This window comes from Panthera leo, chromosome B3 (assembly GCF_018350215.1).
Source record: "Panthera leo isolate Ple1 chromosome B3, P.leo_Ple1_pat1.1, whole genome shotgun sequence".
NCBI classification, from domain to species: Eukaryota; Metazoa; Chordata; class Mammalia; order Carnivora; family Felidae; genus Panthera; species Panthera leo.
Genome location: NC_056684.1, coordinates 47,374,836 through 47,400,648, shown reverse-complemented (window position 1 = coordinate 47,400,648; position 25,813 = coordinate 47,374,836). Strand labels below are relative to the sequence as shown.

General features: G+C 35.5%; 1 protein-coding gene and 1 long non-coding RNA gene across 11 annotated transcripts in view; one reads left to right on the top strand and one right to left on the bottom strand.

Annotated features, from left to right (window-relative positions):
• The window catches only part of TCF12 (transcription factor 12), a 376,270-nt gene that overhangs the window by 118,519 nt on the left and 231,938 nt on the right, over positions 1-25,813 (top strand). For 6 of the 10 annotated variants that reach the window (XM_042941923.1, XM_042941925.1, XM_042941924.1 and 3 more), the window contains one exon: positions 1,439-1,558. The exons of the other annotated variants lie outside the window; for them this stretch is intronic. In XM_042941923.1, coding sequence (XP_042797857.1) covers positions 1,439-1,558 — 120 coding nt within the window. The remainder of the gene's footprint in view (positions 1-1,438; positions 1,559-25,813) is intronic. 10 annotated transcript variants of the gene reach the window in all.
• LOC122221995 overlaps positions 7,068-25,813 on the bottom strand; it is a 33,061-nt gene continuing 14,315 nt past the window's right edge. Inside the window, exon 2 of the long non-coding RNA XR_006203569.1 lies at positions 7,068-7,785. This is a non-coding gene — a long non-coding RNA (uncharacterized LOC122221995). The remainder of the gene's footprint in view (positions 7,786-25,813) is intronic.

The window sequence follows — 25,813 nt, the reverse complement described above, 5'->3', positions numbered from 1 at the left end:
ATCACAATCAAGATTCAAAATAATTATTACCCCCCCAAAACTAGCTCATGCTATTTTCCCCCTTTTCTTACCTCTTTTTAAATTTTTTTTAACATTTATTTATCATTGAGAGACAGAGCATGACCATGGGAGGGGCAGAGAGAGGGGGAGACACAGAATCTGAAGCAGGCTCCAGGCTCTGAGTTGTCAGCACAGAGCCCAACATGGGACTCGAACTCACAAACCGCAGGATCATGACCTGAGCCGAAGTTGGACTCTTAACCAACTGAGCCACCCAGACCCCTCTCCCTTTTCTTACATATAAATCCCTGGGAAACACTAATCTGTTCTTTATTACTGTAGCTTTATCTTTTTGAGAGCTTTATATAAATATAATAATGCAGTATGTAGGGACCTCTGGGTTGCTCAGTTGAGCATCCAGCTCTTGATTTCAGCTCAGGTCATGCATGATCTTGTGGTTTGTGAGTTCGAGCCCTGTGTCAGGCTCTGTGCTGGTAGTGTGGAGCCTTTTTGGAATTCTCTTGTTCTCCCTCTCTCTCTGCCCTTTCCCCACTTATACACGGTCTCTCTCTCTCTCTCTCTTTCAAAGTAAATAAACTTAAAAAAATGCAGTGTGTAACATTTTGAGACTGACTTCTTATACTGAATATATTAACTTTGAGATACAACTATGTTGTTGAATGTGGTAGTTTGTGCCCTTTTATTGATGAGTAGTATTACATTAGGTGGATGTGCCACAGTTTTTTTTTGTTTGTTTTTTGTTTTGTTTTGTTTTGCTTTTTACCCCTGTTAAAGGAATAGTTGTGTTGTTTACCGTTTTGGGAGAGTGTGATTAGAATGGCAATGAACATTTGTGAACATAAGTTTTCATTTCTATAGGCTAAATACTCAGGAGTAGGACTTAAGGGTCGTATGGTAATTGTTTGTAGTTTGACTTATTATTAATAAATGTTTATTATTTTGGAAGTAATTCTGTTTATTAGAGCAAATTTCAAAAGTGTAGGCAGGAAGAAAAATGGGAAAGATACTGTTTCTCTGCTGAAACCCAAATACTGTAAACATTTCAGTATGTTTCCTTTTGAGCTTCCTCCTCCCCTTCTACTTTCCCCTCTACTTCCCAACCTCCTCCTCATCTTTCCCTCCGTTCCTCCTCCTCCTTCTTATTCTCTCCTTCTCTTCTTCTTCTTTTTCGTCTTCCTTCTCTATTTTTGCCTAGGAGTAGTCACATTGAAAATCTAGCTTAATATCTAATTGCATTATTTACATGTAACACTCACTCAACATTAATTTTATAATTAGAATACAGCATAGTATCTAGAATGTACATAATAACCATAGTAATGCATATATGTATAAGTGTTACGGTGGTAGGCTTTTAGGCAATTGGACTGGCGAGTATTAGATATTTTGGATTAATCAACCTTTCTTTACTCATCAGATCCTGCCATTTGGGCAACTAGGGACTCCAACCAATTGCCTGATCTTGGACATACTGTGGTTGATGCGAGCCGCTTGCCATGTCACTTAAGGCAGCTACTTATTTGCCAATGTTTAATATGTGAGTGATTATTTCTGCAGTAGACTTTTCATCTAAATAAAGTAATACTATTATTTGTATTCATGAAGCAAACAACATGGAAATGTTTTTATGAAGTTTGGAAACCCCATGCTGCTAGTTCCATAGTTTTGTACTTCTTACCTTTACTTTTTTAAGTGCTTTGGGCTACTCCTGTTATCAGAATGTTGACTCGTGTCAGGTGATTGCTAAGGCCCTGATGTGGCCTTGTGGAACTCACATAAACACTTCCTTCTTTGCATTTGGCTGATGTGCTAGTCAGTGATCACCTTTGTAGCCAAGAGCTCTGCTAAAAAGATTGTTTAGCTTGAAGTTTGGGAAATTAAATCAATATTCTGGGTCTTTCTGACCTCACTTCTCACCATAGTTGGATATTAGAAATTATCTTTAGGGGCGCCTGGGTGGCGCAGTCGGTTAAGCGTCCGACTTCAGCCAGGTCACGATCTCGCGGTCTGTGAGTTCGAGCCCCGCGTCAGGCTCTGGGCTGATGGCTCGGAGCCTGGAGCCTGTTTCCGATTCTGTGTCTCCCTCTCTCTCTGCCCCTCCCCCGTTCATGCTCTGTCTCTCTGTGTCCCAAAAATAAATAAAAAAAGTTGAAAAAAAAAATTAAAAAAAAAAAAAAGAAATTATCTTTAAGCTGAGAGACCTATAACTCAGAATTTAGAAAGTAGGAAATGTAGGGTACTTTTTACTTCTTTAAAAATGGCTAGTATCCTCTGGTTCTGGATAATATGGAATAAATACACACTACTCTTTCTTTACAACTTAATATAATTGTAAAACCTGGATAGAATGCATGGTAAATAGCAGCAAGCAGATTGGGGAAAAAAAACAACAGTTTTCAAAATACCACCAAACCTTCAGGATTCCCTGACCTAATGTCATCGCAGACAGAGACCTGGAACTAAGCATTGTGATACAGACAGAATGAGATCCATAAGCCCTCTAGTTTTGGTTTGAGGAATGAGAAAGCATGAAAAGTTCACCCACTTTTTTTTTTTCTTTCCTTTGTCTACATTTTGTCACAACTCCCTTTCAAGAGTCATATGTTAATGACATCAATTTGCAGTAGGTATCTGCAGGAGTCAAAAGGCTGAGGGAAGGGAATCTTACTGTTTGCTGGAACTGTAGATCCAAGAGGTTAGAGGCAAACTCCATTGCTTTTTTTTAGTTTGTCCTCCCATGTTTCGCATCAGACAGGCATGGGAATAGATGTAGACTGTTCCTGGCTGGAAGGCCAAAAAGGGTCGTATTCAGGAAATTGGAAAGTGCCAAGTAGAAAAGAAAAGAACTTGGGAAGGAGACTCATGAAGTTGTGTACAAAAACCTGAGCTCCCTATCAGTTGGTACAAATGCAAAGATGTGATCCTACTCAGCATTTCAAACACAGAAAATTGAGATATAGGATAAAACTCCACCCAGGTTGCATATTGACCACTGGGTGGCGCACTCACAGGAAAAATCCACATAGAAAGGCTTTGAAAACTGGACTGATGCTGGACTCACAACCTATAGAAAGCATATTGGAACTTGCAGCTTGAACCTAATCAGGTCAACTGCCTATGAAAATGAAAACTTCAGTGTACTCTATAGGATTTAAGAAGATTCTGAGTTTCATAACATATTATTCAGAATATCAAGGATATAATTCAAAATTAACATGAAAACCACAAATATCTCAAATCACATTGGAAGAGGCATTATAATATAGATATAAACTTAAAACCATGTGTTATAAAAACACATGAATAAGCCAGATACCCCTGCAATAAGTGTTAAACTAAAAGTATCAGCAAAGAAATAAAAAGTTTAAAGAGGAGCCAAATAAAAATTTAACTGAAAAATACAAAAGTCATAGTAAAAAAAGTCACTGGATGGATGGATCAATACAATAGCGGAATAGAGATTAAAGAGGGAGGAATCACTGAACTTTATAGGTCAATAGAAATTTTCCAATGTGAACAATAAAGAGAAAAATGATAGAAAAAAAGTTGTCAGGAAACCGTGGGCCAGTGACATAAGGGCATACATTTGTGTCATTGGAGTACCAGAAGGAGAGGAGAAACAGTGCAACACAGAAAGAAAACATGTTTGGCTGAAAAAAAATACTGGCTGAAAACTATAATTATGTTGAAATTCATAGAACTGTACACCAAAAGGGAGGGAAATTCAGTTTTACTGTATGAGAATTTAATAAACAAAATAAAATTTGAAAGCAAGTCATATTATATTGTGGTGGTAATGTGGAATGTTTATTCAGCAGCGGTAAATCCTGGACTCCTTTGCCCTTGGGTATTACTGGTTCCATGGGGAATGTTTTAATCTTTTCCCTCTTTTCCCACCTTATCACTGAAGTGAGTAATTTGGTGTGAACACTGGTGGCAAGATGTTTAGTTTCTTTTTCTTCTTTTTAGAGCCACTCTTGGTGTGTAATAGTTTGTCTTATATTTTATTTTCTAAAGTGTAAAAGTTTCCTACTTAACTGCAAGGAACTGAAAGGACATGAACAACCGGAAGAAAGAAAGAAGGTTATTTTTTTTTTTTAACTTAAGAGTATTTTATGGAATGTTAGTAAAAATTGGCAGCATTGCTTATTTAATCCTAAAAATGTGCCATTAATTAAATACCTGTACTTTCACAGCTCTGCATACATTTGTCAGGGATTGTACAGGTTCAAAAGTAAACACTAGAATATCTATTAGGAAAGAGAAGAACTAGAAGTGGTTCAGAAATGGATCCCATGAATTGACACTTAATCTGTAAATGCTATTTGCTGTCTAAAAGAATGCTTGACTAAAGCTGTTCGTCCTGAAGTTATTTAGTGATATGGTGATAGTGAAATTCAGGTATAAGTAATACATAATTTAAGTTTATTAGTGAGCTGTCTTGCATTATTGATCACCATGTTAGTTTGGTAGTTCCTGTTTGGATTTGCATACAGTTAGTAGTTCTTTAAGCAAATAGCTGCTCTTTTCTTGGGAAAACTTGGGTTACCTAAGTAATGCAAATTGAAATCGATAAAATTTTCAGGTTTTCTTGAGTTTCCAAGACTATTTTTTGCTGTTGGTTAGTGTGTGAATAGAAGAATCTTTACTTTTCTGCTCTTCCTGTTAATTGATGGCTGGTTATCAGATGATTAGTGGACTTAACTATAAGGTACTGAAACTCAAGATAATTAAGTTAAGGGGCCCCTTGGGTGGCTCAGGTGGTTAAGCATCCAACTTTGGTTCAGGTCATGATCTTGTGGTTCACGAATTCAAGCCCCGCGTCGGGCTCTGTACTGTCAGCTCAGAGCCTGGAGCCTGCTTCAGATTCTGTGTCCCCCTCTCTCTCTGCCCCCACACCTGCTTGTGCAGATGATTAAGTTGATTGACTGCGTATCCTTATTCATTGCCTTTTTTTCTTTTTGTTCTTTTATATGTTTTGTCACTATAGTTGACCATTTCTGGGTGAGCAAGAAGAGGTTTTGGAGCTCAGCTCAAACTTTCCACTTGTGAAAGGGATTGTAATGTTTGAGAGGCAACAGTGAAATAGATAAAGTGTGGTTTTAAGATCATTTATGGATCTTATATGTTCATCTTTGTTTATGGATATGAATTATGCCGACGTAGAGAAAATTTTTTAATAAGAATATGTGTATATCTCTACATATACACACATATATGGATTTATAAGGGGATGTAAGTGGTTCATAAAGGATTTTCTCATGTAGGTATATTTTTCACTTCATACAACAGTACAGTGATTTTAGTAGTGCTAATATCACTATTTTATATATAAGGGACGAAGACTTAGAGTTTTAAATGACTTTCCCCAAACCATACTGATAGTAAAATTGTGACTTGAATACAGAACTAGGATGTTGACTGCCAGCTCAACGTTATTTTCATTTCATAATACTGCCTTTAAAAAGCAGTGAGAATCTAAGTTACTATTTGAAAAAGGCTGTTGCCATTTTAAATTCCTTTTGCTGTGATTTCTGCTATTTTTAGGGACATAGTACCCTAGGTATTGTGTGGGTACCATAGGAGAAACCATATTTATACATAAAATATTTCCCTCAACATGTAAGTTTCCAGACCTCTGCACATGTGTTAGGGCATGATAATAATACTAATTAACATTTCCTGAGAGCTTTCTATGTGTACTTAACATGAATGATTTTATTTTGTTCTTATAGCCTCCCTCATGAGATAGGTACAGTTATTTTCCTTACTTACCAAATGAAGAAACAGAATCTTTGTTATCTAAGTAATTTATGTAAGGTAATATATGTACAGTAATGAATTAGAGATTGATTTCAAACTGTTAAAATGAGGGGTGCCTGGGTGGCTCAGTCGGTTAAGCGTCCGACTTCGACTCAGGTCACGATCTCGTGGTCCGTGAGTTCGAGCCCCGCGTCGGGCTCTGGGCTGATGGCTCAGAGCCTGAAGCCTGCTTCCGATTCTGTGTCTCCCTCTCTCTCTGCCCCTCCCCCGTTCATGCCCTGTCTCTCTCTGTCTCAAAAATAAATAAACGTTAAAAAAAATTCAAACTGTTAAAATGATGGAGTGTTTCCTGAAAGAGTAGTTTTACTCAAATAATAATATGAAAAGTGTTTGCATTCAAGTCATATTACATACCAAAGTGCTTTGGATGGACTCTGAAAGGTATCTTAGATACCCTATCTTAGATAGGGGTTAAAATTTTCTTAATTTTCTAATTTGTTTATATTCGGTGGGGGGGGGGCACTGAAGATCCTGGCCTGACAGGATTAGAAAACTCCTAATTGGAATCTCATGGCATATTATTAAAGTGGGTCAAGATCAGAGTGTGAGAATACTTGACTGACAAATTGAGTAGTTTGGGGCTCTGAGGGACTCTTCAGTTATTTTGAAGCAGTGTTTGTGAGGTCTTCACTAAGTATGGCATGGAATGGATTAAATAGACCAGTGTTGAGGGTGATGAAGGCATTTTTATGTAGATAAAGACCTGGGTTAGGGAAATAATAGGAATGGAATAAAAGAGTTGGAAAGGAGCTCTTTTAAATGGCAGGCTGACTGTATTTTGTAATTTGACATTTACCTAGTCCTTGCATTTACCTGGGAGTAGAATTGTTGGGTTATGGTAATTCCATCTGTAATATTTTGAGGAACTGTCAGAGTATTTTCCAAAGTGCCTGGCACCATTTTACAGTATCACTGACCCAAGTATGAAGGTTCCAATTTCTCCAAATCCTGGCCAACAATTGTGATTATCTGCCTGTTTGATTATAGCCATTTTAGTGGCTGTGATTTGCATTTCTCTAATAGCTAATAATGATTTTGAACATCTTTTCATGGGCTTATTGGCTATCTGTGTTGTCTTCTTTGGAGAACTATCTTTTTAGATCATTTGCCCATTTAATAATTTTTTATTGAGTTATCATAGTTTTTTGTATATTCTAGATACAAGTCCCTTATCAGAGATAGGATTCTGTTGTCTTTTCAATTTTTTATTTTTATATGTCCAGTTTACCTACTTTTTCTTTTATTGCTTGTGTTCCTTCTTGGTGTCACGTGTCAGAAAGACTTTTAAATGGTGCAGAGGAAAGAAAGCAGGAAGCCCTATATCACTTTCAGTCTGTGGAAGAATGTTTTTAGGCTTTACTTAGAGTAAGTCATAGGATTTGGGCAGCTGCAAATAACTTGACTGTTGGGATCATGTGGTTTAATTAAGAGGAGAGGTCAGTTAATTAAGGGAAGAAGTCAATTGTTTCTCCATGGACAAAGAAGTAAAACTTTACAGCATGATCATTTTCTTAAATTGATGGCTGTGAGGTGATAAAATGTAAAGTAATAAAAACAAAATAGTTTAGAAAATGACTTCCTCTGTAGATTTTAAGGAATAGTACAGGCTACCTGACTGTAAGGTGGGTGGGAGGGCAGTGGAAGGGTGAAAGAATCCAGTGTGGGAATGAATTAAAGGAGAGACAGATAAAGAGGCAGTCCACATTGTCATTGTCTTATGATCATGTTGGGTCTTGGTAGCAATTCTGACTGCTTTGGAAGATTGTTTAATATTTTAGGTACATGTGTTCTCTATTTCTTTGTTTTTCTGATGCTGCAAGAAGTACCCTTGCTTTTAATGGACAAATTAACTGAAAGATTGAATCCATTTTCCCCCTCATTCTTATGAATATGTAGTTGATCTCTTCCTTGCGCTGTCTCTTCTCACACATGTGAATATGCCTGTAATTTAAATAGACATGGCAGAAAGTCAGTATTCCTTATTTAGAAAGGACTTTATAGTGTTAAACACATGTTATTGAACCAAATCATATGGTATATCACTGTCAACAGTGTAATAAGATACAAGCCATGTTTATAAATTTATAAGTTATCTCTACACCCAATGTGGGGCTCAAACTCATGACCATGAAATCAACAGTCACATGCTCTAGCAACTGAACCAGCCACACACCCCTGTAATAAGCCATGTTTAAAACACATTGGTAGATTTTTAGGGGAAAGGAATGTCTATTACAAAATGGTATAGTCTTTAAAATGAATTAATATTACATTATGTATTCAAGCAAAACCAAAATTAATGAAAAATTTACATTTTAATTTTATTGGGAAGGGGTTAATAGCTATTAACTCACAATGTCTGATTAGGAAACTAGTGTGGGGAAAGCTGTTAATAACAGAAAAGTGTCTTGAGTACTATTTTGCTTTACTCACAGTTTGAGTTTGGGGGATCTACTGTTTCAGCTCTCTAGAGCTAGATCACCTACATAAAAATCTACTTTCATGTCTGCCTTCTTGCCAAAGCATGTCCGTCCCTTAATTAGGAAAGGATAATTAAAATATAACTTGTATGGAAATAAAAAAGACACACCATGGAGTTTATCTAAAATATTTTCATTCTTTTAAAGAAGTAATTTTGTTACCTTTCATTGGAAACTGCTACTTTAGGAGCAAGGGAAAGGAAGATTAGGAAGATTCATAGTTTTCTTTAGCTAGTCGTTCAGTATATTGAAGACCAGGAGGTAAAACCTAGAATTGTATTAAAGTACAGTGGCTCCTTGGATACATGCAAGTGTGCGTATGTCTTGTATTCTACAGTAGATTGAGAGTTAGGACACTGAGTAAGTGATTTAGCCTTTCTGGCGTGGTGTGTGTGTGTGTGTGTGTGTGTGTGTGTGTGTTTTCCAATGTGTAAACAAGGAAAGAGGAAAATGAACTCCATATTCTATGATTTCTGTGGTGAAGTACCTTGCCTAGCTCTTAATTGTTAAATGATTGCCTACCCTCACCCTCCTATGCTCCTGACACACGTATAACCAGCTTCAGTGTTTAGGCCAGACTACTTGATTTTATGATGATTTTATGTTTGTTCTGGATCTTTAATTCACAAAAATTTATCTAAAATTTTTTAGTCCTTTTTATTTTAATTAAGATGTCTCAAAGTACATTGTAGACTGTCTTCTAGTATGTTAGGGTTGAGTGGACCTATTCATGTTCACCTCTCTGGGTAATTGATGATTTCATGGAGAGTTCACTAATGACTAATACCATGTAAATAGACTTTGAGGTTTTTTTTTCTTACATATTTGCCCATATTGAAACTCATGTGTTACTTTACCTCATTTAGGAGGCTCTATGAAATATTCAAGCAGTCACCTTAGCATTTTGTTAGCCAGAGTTACTGCACTGTTTTTTGTACACCTAGCCATTAAAGTTGGTTTCCCTGTCCAGATTATGCATCTTTTCTGATCAGTGCAGAATCCATTTATACTTCTCCATCTATTTCAGCAAATGTTTTTACTCTCCTTGGTTTTGTTGTCTGTCAGCCCTTTAAGCAGGACAAGAAATATCCTTTATACAATCATAACTTAGGCTTTTGTTTTTACTGTTGCTTTGAACAGTCCATATCATAGAATATTTTTAAAGTCTTCAAAAAGAAAAATATTGCAGCATTATTTACAGTACTCAAACAGTGGAAGCATTCCAAGGGGCCACTGACAGATAAATGGATAAAGATGTAGTGTGTGTGTGTGTGCGCGCGCGCGCGCGCATACATGCATTTGTATACATACATATATACACACACAATGGAATATTACTCAGCCATGAAAAAGAATGAATTCTTGCTATTTGAAACAATATGCTTGGAGCTAGAGAGTATAATGCTAAGTGAAGTCAGTCAGAGAAAGACAAATACTATATGATCTCACTCATATGTGGAATTTAAGAAACAAACCGAATGAACAAAGGAAAATTGTGTGCAAGAGAGAGAGCGAGAAACCAAGAAATAGACTCTTAACCACAGAGAATAAACTGGTAGTTACCAAAAAGGAGGTGGGTGGAGGGAAGGGGGAAATAGGGAATGGGGATTAAAGAGTACACTTATCATGCTGGGGGAAAGAAAAGAATAAAGAATAAATAAATTAAGCCCAAGAGTTACTTTTGACATTATATTTACCCCTCAGGAGGAAATCTAAGAGAGATTGGTCTTGTGTCTTTCTCCTTCCTGTCCTTCCCCATCCCCACCTCAATAAACTTTGTTCCCTGGCTGTCTGTGGATTATGCTTGATTATTGAATCAGTGGACTTTCTTTGTTCCAGATCAGCTTTATAAGAATCATGAACCAATTAATCTGTACAGTTTCAGGCTTTCTTTTGCACCTTCTTAAGGACAAGTAGAGTTATTAATCTGCCTTCCTTCTGACACAGTAGTTACTGATCACTAAGTAGTCACAGTTCTTTGAGATTGTGAAGTCATGGTTAGTTGTCATTCAGACTTAGTTATTTCTTTGTATCAATTATCTTTATTACTTTTTGATCTAGTATCTTTAACTTCTGCTTTAAAAATTGTATCTTTCTTGATCAACTTCTCCAATAAATATGGAAACATGAAATGCGTGAGTATCTCTTCTCACTTTATTCCCTGAATGAAACTTTTATTATTAAAATACTTTTTTAAAAGTTCCTTGCACTATGATTCCCAGGCTCCTTTCAGGAGCCTTATTTTCTTATAAGATGCACTCTTTTCTCCATGAAAATGTGATTGTATCAGTTCTTATTTATTATCTGTCCTTCATAGAATAAATTTTTAGTGCAAGTAAGTAGCAAAAAATTCTGAACCATTAATTTCTTGTTCACTCTACATTCCTCATTTTGTTTATAACACGGACTGTATATTTGATTGTAGAGCCTATTTTGACATAATGCATGATAGCTTTTCATATTTTAAATTAATGATATTTAGTAACAAATTGATTCTTCCCCCATTTGTCTTTACCAGTGGATTCAGTATTCAAAGAGAGCTCTTTGGCAAGTGCATAACCTGACTGAAATGTCAGGGAACAGATGGAAAGGAGTTCCATAGGAACTGAGTTTGACTTTCTGAAAAATAGCTTTACTGGCTTTTCTCCCCTCCAGAAGTGATATGAATAAGAGCTCAACCTTCAAATGAAAGAACAGCTGTTTTTAGGTTTGTATTCAGTGGGGGATAAAAGCCCTTTCATATAAAGTCTTAGCCCAATGATTGATTTATTTTTGAAGGGCTGTGAGTTCTCAGAACATCGAGAATATCTCACAATCAGATGTAAGTACAAGAACATAGTTCATAGCTGGGAAAAGTCTTTTGAATTTTCCTAATGAAATTCCTGCCTTGATTAGGATGAAAAATTGCATTTAGGATAATTAACTTACTCATAATATGAATATGAAGGAAACTAAGTATATTCATGATAATATAAATGTGTATTATAAAAGTTATTATAGTCAAGTTCTCTGCTTATGTGTAGGTAGGATATCCATACAAATTTTCAAGTTTCACCATAAAGTACTGAAGATCAAATTCACAGTGTTTTGTAAGTGGTATTTAAATTATTGATCCACTGCATGATCCATTTAGGTGAATCTATCCTGAGTCTTTCAAGTATTAACTGTAACAAATTAAGCTATCATTTTCACAGTTACATGATGAATTTGAGGCAGGAGACTCTACCTGACATAAAGTACTTTTGTATTAGACAGAGCTAAAAATACATTGGAAGAAAACAAAGGTGAAGAGAAAGATGGGCTTTTTGGCAGCCAAACAAATTTAGCTCTGACTGTTGGGGTCATCTCTGATTACTTAACTTTTAATACATTAAAATTGTATGTGATCTTCATGATGAATCTTCTGTGTGTACCATTGAACCAAATAGTTCTTTCTCTTATTTGCTTTTACATCTTTAGGTGGGGAAATCAGGTGCTGTGTTTCTGTGTATGTGTGTGTGTGTGTGTGTGTGTGTGTGTGTGTGTTTTCTTTTTGGGTTCACATAAGCATAATTTGCAAGACTTCTGCCATGGTAGGAATTAATTGTGGTGATGGAAACTGAAATGTTGTTTCATGCTAATTTTATAATGTGTATATACTGCAGAAGTTAGACAAAGGAACTAAGTTAAACAAAGATCTAGAGGTACTGCCAAACCTAAAAACAACAATGGCACAAAGAAGAGAACAGAATGCAGGGTCCAAAGCCAACAAAATCCAAATGTAAATTTGCTAGTTGACAGGCATCACATGTAAATGGGCTTATTTTGGCAACTGTTGGAGTTAAATACAAAAGACATCACTTATACATAAGCAAAAGTAATTGAGGGTGTTTTTGGGGGTAATTTTTAAAGAAAATGGTCTTTCGAAATTTATAGTAGCCATTTAGTTTGTATGAAGAATGCTGCCTTTCACTTTTGTTAAAATCCATTTATTGTTTTACTTAATCCCATTACTAGCGTACTGTCTTTCTTCATATTCATTAAAGTTATTTTGGGTGACACAAGAAGAAGACATGGCTATTACATCAAAAGTTTACTGAATACATTTTGTTGTAAGTCTTGGATTGGGGCCCATAGGATCTGCTATGTTTGCAGTGTATTTTATATTGTAACTTTAATTGCCATTTTCCAACCCTTGCCTGTGTGGCATTTACTTGATGTAATTACAAAAATGCCTTTTACCTTATTTTATGGCAAGGGATAAAATAAAAAAAAATGAATCCCTAGCTGGTTACAAGTCTGACTCAGTTGTAGCTCATCAGGTGGCCGTGGAGAAAGGGAAACACAAGTAGGAAGATCTCTTCAAAGATAAAATTAAGGAATGAAAACAGATCATTCTTACAGAAATAAAAAGATCTAAGAAATGGTTATCACTTTTCTTTATGTTCAGAAAACAGTGATTTCGCCCCCCATAGGATGGGGTTATTTACATATGAATATTTTTCCTTACAAGTTACTAGGTGTTCTTTTTTCTTTTAATTGTGGTAAAAAAAAAAACCACCCATAGTTAACATTAGATATACTCTCTTAGCAAACTTTCAAGTGTACTGTACAGTACTGTTAACTGTATGCTCGTTGTTGCATAGCAGATCTCTAGAACTTTTTCATCATGCATGACTGAAACTCTGTACCCATTAAACAACACCCCATTCCTTCCCCTGGCCATTGGCAACCATCATTCTACTTCCTGTATTTGTGAATTTGGTTACTTTATATCTCATATAAATGGATTCATGCAGTATTTGTCTTTTCTGTGAGTCACTTATTTCACTTAGCATAAGGTTCATCTATGTTGTAACCTAAGAAAAGACCTTTGTTTTTTAAGGCTGAATAATATTCCATTGGATGAATATACTGCATTTTCTTTATCTGTTCATCCACTGATGGATATTTGTTATCTCTTAGCTATTGTGAATAATGCTGAAGTGAACATGAGAGTAAGTGCAAATATCTCTTCAAAATCCTGTCTCTAGTTCTTTTGGATAAATAACTTGAAGTGGTATTGCTAGATCATATGGTAGTTCTATTTTTAATTTTTTTGAGGAACCTCCATACTGTTTTCCACAGTGGCTGCACCATTTTACATTCCCACCTACAGTGTACAAGGTTCCAATTTCTCCAGATCCTCACCTATACTTTTTTTGTTTATTGTTTTTTGTTTGTTTTCTGTAATGGCCATCCTAACAGTTGTGAGGTGATACCTAATTGTGGTTTTGATTTGCATTCCTTTGATGATTAATGATGTTAAGAATTTCATATCTGTATCCTTCTCTCTCTGCCCCTCCTCTGCTTGTGTTCTCTCTGTCACAAAAAATAAATAAACATATTTGGCTATCTGTATGTGTTCTTTGGAGAAATTTGGTGTTCTTAATTCATTTAAGAGAATATTTAAGAGGTATCTGGGTGGCTCAGTCAGTTAAGCATCTGACTTTAGGTCAGGTCATGATTCCATGGTTCCTGAGTTCCTGATTCCATGGTTCCATCAGGCACTGTGCTGACAGTAGAGAGCCTGCCTCGGATCCTCTGTCTCCCTCTCTGTCCCTTCCCCCTTCTCTGCTTCTCCCCTTCTCTCCACCCCTCCCTTGTGCACAGTCTCTCTCAAAAATGATAAACAAAATATTTTTTTAAATTTAAATTTAAAATTTTTAAAAAGAGGAATATTTAAGTCACTGAAATGTCAGTGAAGTAAAAGATACTGAATTTCTTGAAGTTTTTTTGTAATTGTATTTGAGTTATATGTAATTGAGAGAGAATATTTAAATGTATGTTAAACTGGAAGTAGTTCTGTATTTATTTGCTCAGCGATTGCTTTTAGTTTAGCTTACATTTTTTCAAAAAAAAAAAACCCTTATTTTTAAATTCTATAAAATTATTTTAAAATTTTCAAATAATATAAACTCCTTTTAGAAAAGTTGAAAAATGATAAAAAGGAAAACAATAAGAATCCAACTTTTCACATGAAGCTATTAAACACTTTTTGTATTTCTTCCAGTTTTTCCCCCTGAGGCATTACAGTTACCATGATGAATATGCAGTTTGTAGCTTGATTTTTTTACTTTAAACTATGATGGAAAGAAAATTTTTATTAAAAGAAGCTTAACTGATAAAAGGAAAATAAAGTAGAATGATTTTGTATATTCAAATTGGATACTTTCAAATTGGAAACAAAGAAAAAGCTTTTAAATAAAATGAGAAAAGTGAAAAAGCAGAGATGATAGGTGTTGAAATCCTTAAACTAAGAGGAGTAAGTGGGAAATAGTAATTGAATTATTGCATGTATATCATCTTGGAAATATAAGTCAGAACACATTATAATAAGTCTGTGCTATAATGAGCCATATGACTACTGGGTTTTAAATTTGTTAAGAATTTACCTGCGGATTTTTTTTTAAGTGTGGTTTAACACTTCTTACACTGTAATTTAGTTACAGTTGACCCTTGAACAACACAGGTTTCAGTTGTTTGAGTCCACTTATATGTGGATCTCTTTCAGTCAATATAGTACAATACTTAATCTCATGATTTTCTCAATAAAATATTCTTTTCTCTAGCTTACTTTATTATAAGAATAAAATATAATACATATAAAAATGTGTTAATCCACTGTGTTATCAGCAAGTCTACCTCTGTTAACAGTAAAGCTGTTAAGTTCTTAGGGAATCAAAAGTTATACACGGATTTTTGACCATGTAGGTAGTTGGTGCCCCTATTCCCTCCCACCCTCCCCATGCCATTCAAGGGTCAACTATATTTTTATTCCAATGAACTTCTTGTTCATTAGAGAAACTCTTCCAGGGCATATATTCTTGTTGAATGAATCATCATGCTCAGATAGAGTTCCAGCTTTGTGACTGATTCACCTTACTAATATTTCTTCTTTTCTAACTATTCTAATATTTTTATCAGTCTTGCTTTTATACATTTTTTTCTGGCCAGAATTAAATGCCTCTAACTTTACTGTGTTAGAATTAAAGCTTTCATTCTGACTTTAATTCACATGTGATTTTCAGGTTAGTTTCTTTTACAGAACTATTTTTAAGGCCACATCTTCTGCTTGGAAATAATGCAGTATTTTTAAAGGTTCATAGATTTATTATGTTTTCAATACAAATACATGTCTTGAGGCCTGTGGATATAGAATGTAAAGAAGTATGTAAGGGGGGTAACTTCATCTGTTTATTGACTTTAACTTGATCATTTGTGGTGCTGATGCCTATTACACATACGATATAAAATGCCAAGTGAAAGAAACATGATGAGGAAGTGAATGACCAAGTATGATTCCTCACTCAGAGTAGTTACTTGGTAAATGCTTCTTGAATAGAAATTGGGAAATTGGGAAACAGATATAATTAATGACATAATGATAATATTTGCTGTCATGTGTTACCTTAATCTTTTTAAACAACCCACTGAAACTTTGCAGGGAAAGGGTTTTGTGAGGATAGTTAATTGTAAACTTAGGAACTACTACATGCAAGATTTCCAGGCATTTTTGTATGCTGTCTCATTTAAGTAGGCAGAGCCAGTGTTACTGGATTTTCACAAATGAGAAAACTCAAGCAAAGAAAAAGATGTTCCGTTCAAGTCATACATCTTGAACTATGCTTGGCCTACTACCTCAAATCGTATTTTTCACCCCCATAGTATGAAGATACTATTTCCTTTTTATTTTCTAGGTTTGTATTCTCATAAAAGTGGGGAAACCAACATTGATTTGGCATGAACTTAAATGTTTTTGCAGTCTGATTATCTTTGCAGTATAACCCAGATGTACTTTATGGTTAGGTTTTTAAAGATGACATGATTTACTGTAAGTAATTAGTCATTCCTACTGAGGATTTCTAAACACAGAAAATAATTGCTTCAGCAGGTTATCAGTATTCCAGTCAGAGAGGAAGAAGCAGTACCACAAATGGGAAATCCAACTTAGATTCAGTCACTTCATTAAGCATCAGATACCTGCCTTCCCCAATTTTACTCAATGGCAAGATTGTTAGATGAGTTGTCTGACAATGAGAATGAAAAGGCCTTTTCTGAAGTTTCAAACAGCTTACATTTATTGGGCATTTACTATGTGACAGATACTGCACTAAGTGCCTTGCAAGTATCATCTCATTTCATTTTCACTTAGGCTGTAAGTTATGTACTGTTATCAACCTCCATTTTTTTGAGGAAGAGCGTCTTTTTTTTAATGTTTATTTATTTTTTGTGACAGAGAGAACACAAGCAGAGGGGGGGCAGAGAAAGAAGGAGACAGAGAATCCCAAGCAGGTTTCGCAATGTTGGTGCAGAGCCTGATGCAGGGCTCAAACCCACAAACTCTGAGATCATGACCTGAGCCAAAATCAAGAGTCAGATGCTTAACCCACTGAGCCACCCAGCTGCCCCTTGGAAGAAACAGTCTTAACAGAGTCGTCATATGCCTAGTAAATGGAAAAGTCAGGGATTGTACTTGGATCCAGCTAGACTGTAAAGCAAATTTTCCTGGTATGGCTTTGATAGTTACAGTTTATGTATTGTGTCTGCTTTGTTGAGTTGAAAAGACAGACTGATGAGAGAAATTGAGGGGAAGTCAGCTAGATCCACTCCTAAACTTCTGGAATAAATACATTAAATGTTATAATATGTCAGATTTTCTTCACATTCTCAATAAATATCTTTCCCTTAAATGTACAGTTCACTGAGCTTGATAAACGTATACACACCCATCAATCCAAGGGAGATATTGAGAGGCTTTTCTGGGACAGCAGGAGAATTGAAAGCCAACCTGATCAAAGAGGAATGATGTTTTAAAAAAAGTCAGAGGAAGAAACTAGACCACGGGTTCATATATTAAAAAGAGGTGGGAGGAATACCAAACAACGAAGATATTTGATATTGTGTATGGATATAGAATTGGGTAAATCAATACAGTTCAAGTCTTTCCACTTAGAGACTGACAAGGGGGGGATAGATAACACCACTTAGAATTGAGTGTGTTCGTTTGATGAGTTGATAGAAAACACAGATTGGTTTTTAATTACTGTGAAATCAAAGTATAGTGATTTTTTTCATTCCTCTTCTCTGCTAAAGTACCTCTGAACAATTTATAAGGTCATATGTATCCATCTATTCTCTCTTGTTATGAATAATTGAGGAGGTCAAGAATCCAAGTCTAGTTCCTTGCTCTTGGGCAAAAATATATTTAAATTGTGCATTTCATCTTTACAGATTCTTTGGGTTGAAGGTTTTAGGGGTTTTACTGGGAAAATGATGGCTAACTCACCCAAACTCACTCAGAACAAAGTCAGAATGAATGGGGTTCCTGCTTTAGGAAATATTGCCAACTAAAAATATTTTACCAGCATTTTACTGTTGACCACTTTTTCCATAGGATTTCAAAGACTTAAAGGTATTTTAAATGATACTTTAAAAATATTTTAAATGATACTCAGCAGTACAGTTTATTTTATCATAGATGTTTATAAAATAAAATTGTGAAATTCTAGACCTCCATCTGTATATCAAGGTTACCAAAGAAGTAGGTCTATAAACAGTTGCATTAGGTTAGTCTCATTTCTATTTATATCTTGATTATCATCTTATTTTCAAAAAGACTGAACAAGATAATGATGTCATATACTTAAAACTGTTTTAAAATAATAAATTGAATAATTTAATGGAGATACTTAATATAATAAATTGTAATGGAGGTAAGTGACCACAAGTTGACTGGGTTATGGAGAACATTGCCTTGAGCAGAAATTGAAGGTCATCTTTTAGGAATGAGAAGTAGTATCTTGCTGCAGTAGCACAAAAGCATTACTAAAGTATTCTTCATTTCCCTCCCTGCTGTGCTTTGTGGATCGTGAAGGCAAACAAATATTTCTGAAAATTTTATAAACAAAACTTTATCCTTAGCTGAAAAAAACCTTCCTCTTGAATACTGGTTGCACGCGCCCACACACACACACACACACACACACACACACACGTTTTTTGTTTTTGTTTTTGTTTTTAATTTTTTTTTTAACGTTTTTTTAATTTATTTTTGAGACAGAGAGAGACAGAGCATGAGCAGGGGAGGGGCAGAGAGAGAGGGAGACACAGAATCCGAAGCAGGCTCCAGGCTCTGAGCTGTCAGCACAGAGCCCGACGCGGGGCTCGAACTCAACAGACCGCGAGATCATGACCTGAGCCGAAGTCGGACGCTCAACTGACTGAGCCACCCAGGCGCCCCCACACACGTTTTTTAAGTAGCCTTCAAGCCCAGCGCAGAGCCCAGTGTGGGGCTTGAACTCACAACCCTGAGATCAAGACCTGAGCTGAAAGCAAAAATCTGTTGCTTAACTAACTGAGACACCCAGGCACCCCAAAACACATGGTTTTAAACATCAATTTTTCTACCTTTGACTTGCATTAAATTTTCAGAAGTAACTATGTATTTACTGTCTCATCTTTTAATTTTAGTTTACTTCCTGAATGTAATTGGATGGATTTACCAACTTAAGGCCACCATTCGTATTCTTTCAGTGAAGTTGTAACCATGGCGAAAGACCAAATCTTCTTTACTGTTTTGTAAAAGGCTTGCATTTGCTGTCATTTATGTAGGTTTTAGTACATCATTTTGGTTTGTACTAACTTAACATTGTTAGTGAACATAATTTGCTACTATTTATTTTACTTATTTGTGTATCCTTTATCCTCTGGAAACCTACAAATTTATAGTTAAATGTGCACAGAACCATATGTACTCATAAGGCGATAAAATTCACTTTTAATCTGATATTGATTTAAAATAATATTTCACTTTTCACATGTAAATAGCCTTCATGCATTAATTCTTCAGAAACCTCTGAAAGAATTAACCATCTGAACAATGTTCTTTTAGGCTCTTTGTATAGTTCTTCGGAGCGTAATTTTAAATATATGATAGCATGATAATGTTTACATTGGTAATGATCAATTATTTTATTTCATATTGCCAGTCCCAAAATTGGGGAAAAAGAGATATTCATTGTGGGAATCAATAATATTTGAAAGGTAACGGAAAGATAGGGCTTGGGTTTGTACTTTTTTTTTTAATGAAAAAAGTGTCCAGATGTTTGCCTTCCATTGCTTCAACAAAGACTTAACTGCTACTTTATAGCACATCAGTATATCATCCTTGCCACATGAGTGTGGACTTCTATTTGAACTTCAAATAACATCTTTTTCTTTCCTGGCCTCTAGTATGGGGGCGGGGGGGGGGGGGTCAATCGCTACGGGTACCCACTACTGTTTCAAATGCTGTAGCTTGACTCATACTATTCCTTGTTTTTAAAATTAAATCTTCTGTCTCTCTTCATTCCAAGTTGTACTTTGTTAGTATTTAAGTCTGGGGTGTTTTGGGGAGAGAGGGGGTTCAGAATAGGAGTATAACATTTTTTAAAGCACATAGTGGGAGGAGGGGGGATAGAATTTACATACAGTGAAATAAATGGATCTTAAATATACATTTCAGTGAACTTGATAAATGTATACACACCTATATAATCAATACTTCAATCAAGATATAAAACATTTCTCTCATGCCATGTTGTGAATGCAGTGGAGTGCTTCCAGGATTGAACATTTATTTTTCAAGTTGCTGGAATGTTGCTGGACAACTCTCACCAGAGTCCCTTTTTTAAGAGTTGCCTTCTCCTGAAGGGGGCCATCTTGACCTTGTCATACCAGTCTTTGGGGGTAGTGTATATCCAATGGCTGCTCAGTGCAATGGTAGGGTAGGAGGAGAGGTATAAAGATCTTGGTCCACTTGCTGCAGTTGGAATAGTTCCTAGGGCCTGTTCAAGTTAAAGAACTCCCCATGTGTTGAGCTAAGACATTTTTTGATGTTGTATCACAATTCAATTTCTTCCTGTACTCATTTATGCTTCCTTCAACTCATCGTAGATGTTGAACATGAGAGCACTTCCCAGTGAACTTCATGAACACAAATATCCATCTAAGAGTCTGTTACCTGGGAAACTTTATGTGCAACACCTCATGTTAAGTGGTTAAGTTCTTGGCCCCTTCCAAACAACCCCTTATCTACCTAAACAACCATCATTCTTGTCTGATCACCTTAGGTTAGTATTGCCAGTTGTAGAACATTATGTAAATGGAATCATAATAGTATGTTCTCTTTTGTGTCTGGCTCTTTTGCTTAAAAGATTCATCCACGTTGGGTATAGTAGTTCGTTCTTACTGCTGAATAGCAGTGTTCTATTGCATTAATAAACTGTCATATATTTATCCGTTTAGGTGTCTGCAAACATTAGGACGGTTTTAAGTGTTTGGCTATTATGAATGAGGCTGCTATGAACAGTCTTGTGTAATTTAGTTTGTGAACATAAACATTTTTATTTCTCCTGGGTAAGTATGAAGGGTAGAATCTCTCAGTTATAATATAGAAATGTTTAACTTTATAAAAAATTGCTAAAGAGTTTTTCAAAGTGATTTCACTATTTTATACTCCCAGCAATAATGTGTGAGAGTTCTAGTTGCTCTGTGATCTCTCCAGCACTTGGAACTTATTCATATGTTATATTTTGTTTTATCATGTTGTTATTTAATTTTTTTGTGCCTTGGTTCTTCTTTCCCTTCTGACTTCTTTTTGATTAATCAGCTGTGTTTTGTGTTCCATTTTAATTTCTTGAATGACTTTTTCGCTGTATTGCTTCGAATTGTTTTAAGGGTTGCTCTAGGGATTAAAGTATACACTCATCACAGTTTACATGTACTTTATATTTATATCAATGTAAAATTGAGAATCTTGAAAAGAATTAGTTCATTTACCCTTTTTTATTCTTTGTTATAAAAATGTTTAAAGCTTTCAAAACAACTTAATAGTTTCTACTTTAACAATCATATGCACTACAGAGAGAATTGAGGAAAAATAGCCGTTTATCCTTATGTAATTGCCATTTCTGTCCTTTCTTGTGGATCCAAGTTTTATCTGATATCATTTTTCTTCAGCATAAAACTTTAGTTAGTATTTCTTTTATTTCAGATCTCTGTGCAATTATTCTCAGATGACTTCTTTTCTTCTTAGAATTATAATAATGTCATTTTATTGGCTCTGGCCTCCATTGTTTCTGATGAGTGGCAAGCTTTTATTTATATGATTTTCCCCTTATGTAATTTCTCTTTCTTCCCTCTGGTTGAATTCAAGATTTCTTTCTTTGTGTTTGTATTCAGCATTTTTATGGTATTGGTGACATTTGCTTTGTATTTTTCCTCCTTAGAGATTGCTAAGGTTATTGGATCTGCATGCAGTCAGTGATATTTTTCACTGATTTGGGGAAATTTTGCAATTTTTCCCCCAGATGTATATTCTACGCCATTTTCTCACTTATTTACTTCTCATATTCTGATTACATTCATTTTAGGCCATTTAACATTGTTTAACAGGTAGCTAAGGCTCTATTTTCTTTTTTCTACTTCATATTGAATAATTCTTTATTGATTTCTGTTCATTTTCATTTACAATTTCTTCTTCTGGCTCCAGTCCATTGTTTAGCTTATTCAGTGAATTTTTTTATTCAGATAATATATTTTAAAATTTTAGAATTTCCATTTTCAAATACACTTCCATTTTTTCTGCTGAGTGTCCATCTGATTATTCATTTTGACCATCTTTTTCTTAAAGTCTTTGAATACATAATAGCTGCTTTAAAATCCTTTGCTGCTTATTCTAGCATCTGTGTCATCTTGAGGTATGTGTGTATGTAGTGTTCTTTCTAGGCTATAGGTCATATTTTTATTTCTCTCTGCCTCTGTTAAGTTTTTTATTTTATATTAGAAAATGTACAAGATGTATCATAGAGGTTTTAGTTTCTCTTCTGCAGAGGTTTGTTTTTGCTCTGGTAAGTAGTTACATTATTGGTCAATTATCTTGAGGCTTGGTTTTATGCTTTGTTAAAGCAGGTTTGTAGAAAGCCCAAATTATTTACCAAGCATCCCTAATTAGTTTCCTCTGTGGTACCAGCAGCTGAAATCTATGCTCAGTTATTTTAGCCTTCTAGATGTTGCTTTCAGTCGGGTTTTTTGTATTGTCCCCTATGTTTATTTCATTTAGAGTTCAGCCAAGGATTTGAGGAGAGTTTAAATATAAATTTTTGGAACTTGCCCAACAGCAGCTTTATCCTTTCTGTGTTTCCCCTCCTTACTTTCTAGCCACACTGACATTCCCAAATTCTGTTTTCTGGCTTCCTAAGCTAAGAAGATAGTAGCTTTCTGCTTACTATTCAATCACACCACATGCCATGCTGACTGGAGTGTCTTCATTGGACCAGCCACATAGATTTGGATCTTACTCAGTGAATGTGTTTGTTGTTGTTGTTTTCCCCCACTAATCAGATCCTCTCTAATTTCTGTCTACTTTTGCTCACTCTTCTTGCCTTCAAATAGTTGTTTTTAGGGGTACCTGGGAGGCTCCGTAGGTAAAGCGTCCAACTCTTAGGCTTAGGTATAGGACATGATCTCATAGTTCATGAGTTCCAGCCCTGCATCAGGTTTTGCCCTGCCAGTGCGGGGCCTGCTCGGATTCTCTCTCTGCCCCTTCCCTGTTTGTGCTCTCTCAAATAAATGTAAAAAAGTTTAAATAGTTGCTTTAAAAATTTTTGTCCGTAGTTTATAATTGTTATTTTCAATTGAATACCTTAGGAAAATGGTCACTAAAACATTTTGTTCTTTAAAAGTTTATTTTTCACCCCGTACATATCCCTTGTACTACTACTTTTTCCCCCCCTTGTACTACTTCTTAGTCAACTACTTGAGAAGCAACCAACCACTGTCTTTATTTTAGCACTGTGATATTGTTTGTTCCGTTTTAGATCAACATATGAATGGAATCTTTTGTATTTGATTTCTTTTACTAAGCATAAAGTTACTGAGATTTATGCATGTTGTTGTATGTACCACTAGTCCATTTCTTTGTGTTCCTGAACAGTATTGCTTTGAATGAGCAAACTACACATCTTTTATTCTTGTTTTAAATTGATGGTCATCTGGATTGTTTCCAGTTTTAGCTATTATGAATACTGCCCTCAATATTACTGTAAAGGTTTCTTTGTGACTGCTTTTTCTCACTTTATTTTGGGCAAGTACCTGAGGATAGATTGTTGTATCACAGGGTATATATGTTTTTATCTTTTAAAAAGAAACTGCCAATTTTCTAAACTGTAACATTTTACATGCCCACAGACAATATGTAAGATTGGTGTACAGATTTTATTTTTATGTCAAGATTATATTCCGTTGTTTAATGAAAGTCACTTTTAGTGTATATTTTTAATTGCTGATAAATAATTTTGATAAACACTCCTATATTTTTAAATTAAAAGTACTCTAAGGTAGAGGTTTCAAGAATGGTATGATTTATTTACATAGGCAGTGGCCAACTTTTCTAGCTAGTTTCCCATCTCCCACCCCCATCTAGTTTTAACAGCTCTAAAGGTGGATGCTGTGGTAAATTTTTGATCTAATTATTCATCTTTATAAGTTGTACATCTCTTTTTTTAATTTTTAATTTTAGAGAGTGAGAGCACACACAAGGGAGAAGGGCAGAGAGAGAGAGAGAATCTTAAATTAAGCAGGCTCCACTCTCAGTGCAGAGGCCAAAGTAGGGCTCAATCCTGCGACCCTAGGATCATGACCCAAGCTGAAACCAAGAGTCAGATGCTCAACCAAGTGAGCCATAGATATTCAAAACAAAAATTTTTTTTAACATTAATTCATTTTTGAGAGAGCATGAGTGGGTAGATGCAGAGAGAGAGGGAAACACAGAATCTGAAGCAGGCTCCAGGCTCTCAGCCATCAGTATAGAGCCTGTCAGGAGGCTTGAACTCATGAACCGCAAAATCAGCTGAAGTCAGATGCTTAACCAACTGAGCCACCCAGGCGCCCCTTAAATGACTTAAGTTCAATTAATTTTTTATGAATTAGACCCTAATCATGAGAGTTCAAGATTTAGAAATCTGTACATGGCACTAAGTTTTGCTTACGTGGTGCTACACTATGCACGATTGTGAACAGGAAAGTTTTAGTTCATTCCATTAGAGTACTGTGCTAATGTCAGAGGTCTCAGCTGAGTGTCTTCTTAATGTGGTTACTTTTGTGTTTTGGTCATTAGTCATGTCCTTTATGAAGGCTCCCTTGCAAACATGCTGTTCACCAGTGAGAGTGGAGGGAATTAGTACAAGTAGATAAGTAAAAAGCTATACCTGCTATTAATAAACCTGCCCTTACAGTAATTAGCAGTGTTATTTTTACGTAAGAGCTTTTTTTTTAAGTGACTTTGTTCTACGTATTCAGGACTTTAGATGATCTAGAATAAGAGCTGAATATGGTCTTCACTCAGATTAATTTGAGACCCCTTGTTGAATGGTATTTACTTAAGAACAGTTAAGAACTTGTGTGCTGTGTGACATAGATTTTTAAGTTCTATACTAGTATTGAACGGGACTGAGTAAGAATTAGTGAGGCTGGGCAAGCTGTATAGCAGAGGTGGAATTTAAAGTGAGCATTAAACCAATAAGACTTAATTAAATGTACAGGAGGTAGAAGTGCCAAGAGGAGTAATAAGAGCAGTGAAATGGTCATGAATGATTCAGTGTACAGTGAATCTGCCTCATGGTTACAGTTGAGAGTTTGAAAGGTAAGACACTGAATGACAAGTCTTTGAAGGCAGGGTTTCTGTGTCTTGTGCGTCTCTGTATCACCAGTGCCTAGAATCCTCCCTAGACCATGAGTGTGTATGTCATAGTAAGAAATTAGTGAGTGTTTTGACTCCTAGGGTTGGAGGGAAGGGGCAGTTATAACTGGATTTTCAAAGGCTTTGAGCATAGGAGGGACAAAACCCTGCACAATTGACAGTAAACATTTGTAGAACTGATGAGTAAATACTCCCTTTCAGGTTGAAGAATTTGGGATTTATTCTCTTGGCAGTGGGGCACTGGAACTGTTTAGTTTTTAAATCTGGGGGTAATGTGTTTTAAAAGATTGTTTTAGGAAGGTTATATGGGCAGTGTATAATAAGCTAATGAAACGTTATAAAATAGTGTTTTAGGAAGATTCAGAGAGACTCTTATCAAAAAAAAATCTAAGTAGGATATCATGAAAGCCCAGAATAATATGGAACAAAAAGGCTGCCTCAGGAGACATTCATAAAGAACACTCAGCATAGGGAGAGTGGAGGGAGAAGAGAAGGGAGAATCAAAGATGATACCATTTTACAAGTCTAATTGACCAAAATTATTATAGTTTTACCTGCAGTATTAGAAATACTAATAATTAGGACCCAGAAGCATATGAGGAAGAGATGAAGGGCATACAAAGAGTTTGGTATTAGATATGTGATGGCTTTTAGGTAATGGCAGGAAAACCAAATGAAAGCTTCCAGCAAGAATTTGATGATTTTAGACCCAAAATACAGAACAGAGCTT